Source organism: Bidens hawaiensis, unplaced genomic scaffold (assembly GCF_021521415.1).
Source record: "Bidens hawaiensis isolate Kalapana, Puna unplaced genomic scaffold, B.hawaiensis_p1.1 tig00035075_1, whole genome shotgun sequence".
Lineage (NCBI taxonomy): Eukaryota > Viridiplantae > Streptophyta > Magnoliopsida > Asterales > Asteraceae > Bidens > Bidens hawaiensis.
In genome coordinates, this window is record NW_027496101.1 from 6,829 (window position 1) to 12,317 (window position 5,489).

The following is a 5,489-nucleotide window of genomic DNA, read 5'->3' on the forward strand; positions in this document are numbered from 1 at the left end:
AAGGGGCTCGAATGATTGCATTGAAAGCCAAACAGTTATTCCCTGAACTAGATAATATTTCCCAGATGATTACAGTTTGTGATATTCATTGTTCTGCACAAAAAATGATAACTGGTGCTGGAAAAGATCTGTATGGAATCCTTCAACTTGAAAACTCAGCTGATGAAACAACCATCCGGAAACAGTACAGAAAACTTGCACTTGTACTTCATCCTGACAAAAACAAATTTCCGGGAGCCGAAGCTGCTTTTAAACTTGTTGGTGAAGCAAATATGATACTTTCGGATAAAGAAAAACGGCCAGTTTATGATATTAAGTGTAAAGAGGCTACCAGAGCTACTGTTACAAAGATTCAAAACCGTCAAGGAAGTCAAACTTCTAAAGCTGCTCAGAACAATTTCAAATTTGGCCCGAAAACTCAGTTTAATGTTTTTGGTCAACCTCAACGGGCAACATCAAACCCAAATATTCGGTTATCTTTTTGGACTTATTGCCCGTTTTGTAACATAAAGTATGAGTATAGCAGAGAGTTTGTTAACATGCCTTTGCGTTGTCAGCATTGCTTGAAGATCTTCATTGGTTATGATATTGCTGCACAAGGGGGATCCATGGGATCCGGTTTTGCAAATAAGAAGAGACAGAATGATAATATTCGATCCAAGCCTGCTTTTCAACAGAAAGAGGCTGAGAAGCGGAGAACGTCAAAGCCAAAGTCAAAGTAAGTACTCAAAAGGATCGACAGTTTTCTTCTAATTTTGCACATAAGAAAACTGAAGACACTGAAGGGGTTACAAAGTCAAAGGTCAAAGTAAGTACTCAAAGGGAAGGACAGTTTTCTTCTAATTTTGCACATAAGAAAACTGAAGACACTGAAGGGGTTACAAAGCCAAAGGTCTATGCACCAAAGTCAGTGGAAACAGGAACCCTTCACGACATGAATAAAAAGAGAGAAAGGGAAACAGAATGCAATGGAAGTAGTTATGATGCAAGCAAGGTGCCAGGTGACGGTCCTGGTGGTAATAATGTCGATAAGAGAAGATCTTTCCGCCAAAAACAACATGTTTCTTACCAGGAAGATGATGATGATGAGTTTACTTCTCAAAAAAGATCAAAACTTATGAAAACATCCAATGATATTGAAGATCAAAAGGAACACGTATCTGGTTTTGGGGATACATCTGATGTCAGCATGCCAGATGGCAATCATTCTGAATCTGATTCAGAACCAGAGTTAGTAGACTGCCCGGATCAAGATTTCATTAACTTCGACAAGGTTAAGGAAGAACATTGTTTTGCAGTTGATCAAATCTGGGCATGTTATGATTCTATTGACGGTATGCCAAGATTCTATGCACATATTAACAAAATCTATTCAAATTTTAAGCTGCGGTTCACTTGGTTAGAACCCGATCCAGATGATGATCTTGAGATTAAATGGGCCGAAAACGGGTTGCCCGTTGCGTGTGGGGCGTTTGTGCATGGTGAAACAGAGGAAACGAGAGATCGGCTCATGTTTTCTCATCAGATAATATACAACAAGAAAACTGGGAGTAAGTTTTCATGTGTTATTAGTCCACATAAAGGTGAAATTTGGGCTCTTTATAAGGACTGGGATATAAACTGGAGGTTTGACTCAAAAAGTCAAAAGAAATTTAAGTATGATATTGTGGAGATTCTTTCAGTCAATGATGATTGTGTATATGTTGGTTTCTTATTGAAAGTTAAAGGGTTTGTAAGTGTGTTTAAGAGAATAATCAGGGCACGAGATGCTGACCACACGATTGCATCCAATGAACGGTTTAGATTCTCTCATCGTGTCCCGTCAGCAAAGTTAACTGGAACTGAAAGAGCCGGTGTGCCACTTGGATCGTTTGAGCTTGATATGGCTTCACTTCCTGGTGACTTTGAAGACTACTGCTATTATCATGAAGAAAAAGTCAAACATATGAATGGTCCTGAAGTTGATTCGGTCAAAGTCAATTATGGTCAACTGCAAGCTAGTCATGACTTCAGATCAGACAAGCTGATCTGGAAGTTTCAGGTAGGTCAAATATGGGCATTTTGGGAACATGGTAACGGAACTCGTCAACGTTATGCAGTAATAAAAAAGATTGAATCTCAATCATTTAAACTGCATGTATCTTTACTTAAACTATGCAATGAGCCACATATTGGATATAACACGTGTGGTTTATTTAAAGTCTCTCCTGGTAAACCCAAACTACTTGCAGCTGATTTGTTTTCTCATATTGTGAAAGCAGAAGCGCGTGGTAATAAGATGTTTAATATATATCCAAGGGAAAAACAGATATGGGCTTTATGCAAAAAACATGATGCTGGTGAATGTGAAATAGTTGAGGTTGTTGAGACAGATGAAGTTAGTATAAAAGCTACATTTCTGAAGCGTGTGTCTGGTTCCAAGTCGGTTTTCAGGGGCCCGGGGATACAATGTTTAAAAGGGAAGATTGTGGTACCGCGAGTCGAGTTAAATAGATTCTGTCATCAGATACCTGCTTTTTATGTTACAGATGGTTGCTTGAGAGGCTGTTGGGAGCTTGACCCTGCAGCACTTACTGGTATGAAGTTATTCATCTTTAAATTTTGCACTTTCATATTTTCTCTACTGATCAGTTAGTGCCCATATTCATTTAGATACCTTTACATGAAGCGGTTTTTTTAATATACTGTTACACATTCTGCTGTGTTGAATGGGAGTTCACTTTGCTTCGTCTTTTTTCTTGAGCTTGTAAAATGTGCCAAAGGAAATTGACTGACAATAGCACAGCGTGATTTGTGTTGCGTGCAGCATATTGGGGTGTCATCGAGCCAAGCTCGTCTATTCTTGAGCTTGGTTGGTTCTAAGCTAGAGCTTGGCTTGTGTGTAGTTTTTCAAGCTCAAGCTTATCGTTTATTATTTATATATATATAATTTATCTACATTTATAATTATTATAAAGTTATTTGTTTAATCTATTAAATTAAAAGTATATAACTAATGGGCCTTGTTTAGGTTCGTTAGCCAGATCGAGCTTGATAAGTGAAGCTTGGGCTCGAGCTTTTTATTAAATAAGCTTATTTTTAGGCCTGCGCTTGTATAAGCCGGCTTGATTTGAGCTTTTAGCGAGCCGATCTAGAGTAGGTCATGCACAGCTTGGCTCGTTTACATCTCTAGTGAAGCACCTTCTTTTGTTTCTATTGACCATCTCTATGTCAAGGGTTGACTTTCTGTGAGAGTCAACTGATCATCTTCTTGATGCTTCATATTAAAGAATTACTGAAGGTGCCTAACGGAGGATGGCAAACGTGATATATATATATATATTTGTAATAAAAATGCTATTTTTTTATACTTAATTGTATTTATTTGTTGTTGAACTGCATGAATCCTGCTATTTTATGAATGTTATATATGAGAAACACACCAATTCATCATAAATTTACACAAAAGTGTTTTATTTTTCAGGATTGCACCTGGTTGAAGCTAGTCAAACTAATTCCGATAGCAAGTGAAAATGTCTTTCAAGGATGTGCATAAACAAGGAAGAAACAGAAAGTAACGTGTATGCAGCAATTGAACACATGATATTTTGCTTTTGAATATACTTGTTTTCAAGAGTTACCGTTAGATCCTCTTATTTTGCTTGGAAATTTAATCCTAGAGTATCATATTTGCTTTATCAATGATAAATAGTTGATCTGCAACTTGGGATGAGCACTTGTATTGTTATTGATTACGACATTGTTTATAGGTAACCAGGTATGCCAGACCGTGCAAGGACCAATGAGTCCAAAACTTTCGATGATCATGGACCATTAAACATGCCATAAACCGGTGTAAGGTTGCATATATGACCACGAAACACTCCGCTGTTTATATATGCAACCACAATGACCAAAGACAGTTAGGAAGATGTGATCCACTTATTCACAACCAAAAATTATCATCTGCAAGAAGCATCATGATGATGACAATTAGAAAGATACGATCCACTTATGCGCCAAGACGTTTAAGGAAATACACATATGCCTCATGAAAATATTACATTGTTTTCGGTTTTGGTCTAAGTTACAGCCCAAATTTATCTATCGTTCTACAATCTAGACTAGGCTTATTGGGCTTTGTTAACATAGGCATAATGTGCCTATTAACACCGGCTTCAGGTATTTGAATCTTTTATTCTATCTGGAATTTTTATAGAGATGGCATCCATATGTTTGTTTAAAATTTTTCAAGAGAAGTGTATGTAAGTAGACTAGACGGGTGTCCGTGTGCTGTGGTGGGTGTTTGGAAGCAGACCTTGTTAATCATGAAACAATTTTAAGTGTTCGTGATTCGGTTTGAAATCTTAAACTGTTTAAACCGGCCATTGGTTTGGTTTCACGGTTGGTTGTTTAACTTTCGGTCGGTTGATCGGTTTCAAAAGTTCAAACCGTAGCGAACGTTTTGGTTCGAAGTTTATACCGGAAACCAACCATATAAAATCGGACCAAAATGTAAATGTTGAACGCATTTTAACCTTTTTTATTATTTAGTATTAGATATATTTTGTTAAATATGTTACATATAGCTAAAATATAATTAAACAAATTCTTTTTTAATACAAGTAAATTTGACTATTACAACTTTATATTAACCTAATTCCAATATGATTTTTTTGTAATCTTTGTTTTTGTTATTATTTGGTCTCCTAGGTCTTCCATTAATACTTACTATTTATGTGACTAAAATTATCTTTATTCGTGTTATGATCCTTTCAAATATTATATTTTGTTGATGTTTAGTTATAATTGATGGTGGAGCTAGGTTAACAATTATTTTAAACAAAATTCATTATCAAGGTTTAACCATATTATATATATATATATATATATATATATAGATAGATAAGATTGATTCTTTTGAGAACCGCTTTGAGTTTTAAGAACTCGAAAGAACACAACGTAACACTTTTTTTTCCGATTTTTTTTACACATGTGTAATACGTAAGTGTAAGGTATTGTTTGGTAGGCAGGAATGAAGGACGGAATGGAATGACCCATTGTAAGGGAATGGAGAATAGTGTGTTTGGTTGACCAATGGAATGAAATGACTCATTACCTAGTCCATTCCATTCCCTCTAAAATACCCCAATTTCATTCCATCCATACCCCATGTTTTTTTTCATTACATTCTCTCATTCACCCTACATCACCTCCACCACCCACCCAACACCACCACCACCCAACATCAACACCCACCACCACCACCACCAACCACCCCCGCCACTGCCACCAGCCACCACCATCGCCGCCCACCGCCGCCACCATCCACCTCCACCAACCATCGCCATCGGTGTCAACCACCCGCACCGGCAGCCGCCCGCCGCATATATCAACCATTGCCCCATCATCACATGCCACCCACCGTCACCGCTGCCCACCACCGCCGCCACTACCGCCAATCACCACCATCGGCGTCCACCGCCGCCACCACCCACCTCCACAAACCA

General features: G+C 37.8%; 1 protein-coding gene across 1 annotated transcript; it reads left to right on the forward strand.

The window, feature by feature from the left end:
- The first annotated feature begins 934 nt into the window (after positions 1-934).
- Positions 935-4,132, forward strand: LOC143586974 (uncharacterized). Its single transcript, XM_077068391.1, has 2 exons — positions 935-2,576; positions 3,464-4,132. Exons 1-2 carry the CDS (start codon positions 935-937, stop codon positions 3,508-3,510), a joined length of 1,689 nt encoding a protein of 562 aa, XP_076924506.1. The 3' UTR covers positions 3,511-4,132.
- The last annotated feature ends 1,357 nt before the right edge of the window (positions 4,133-5,489 follow it).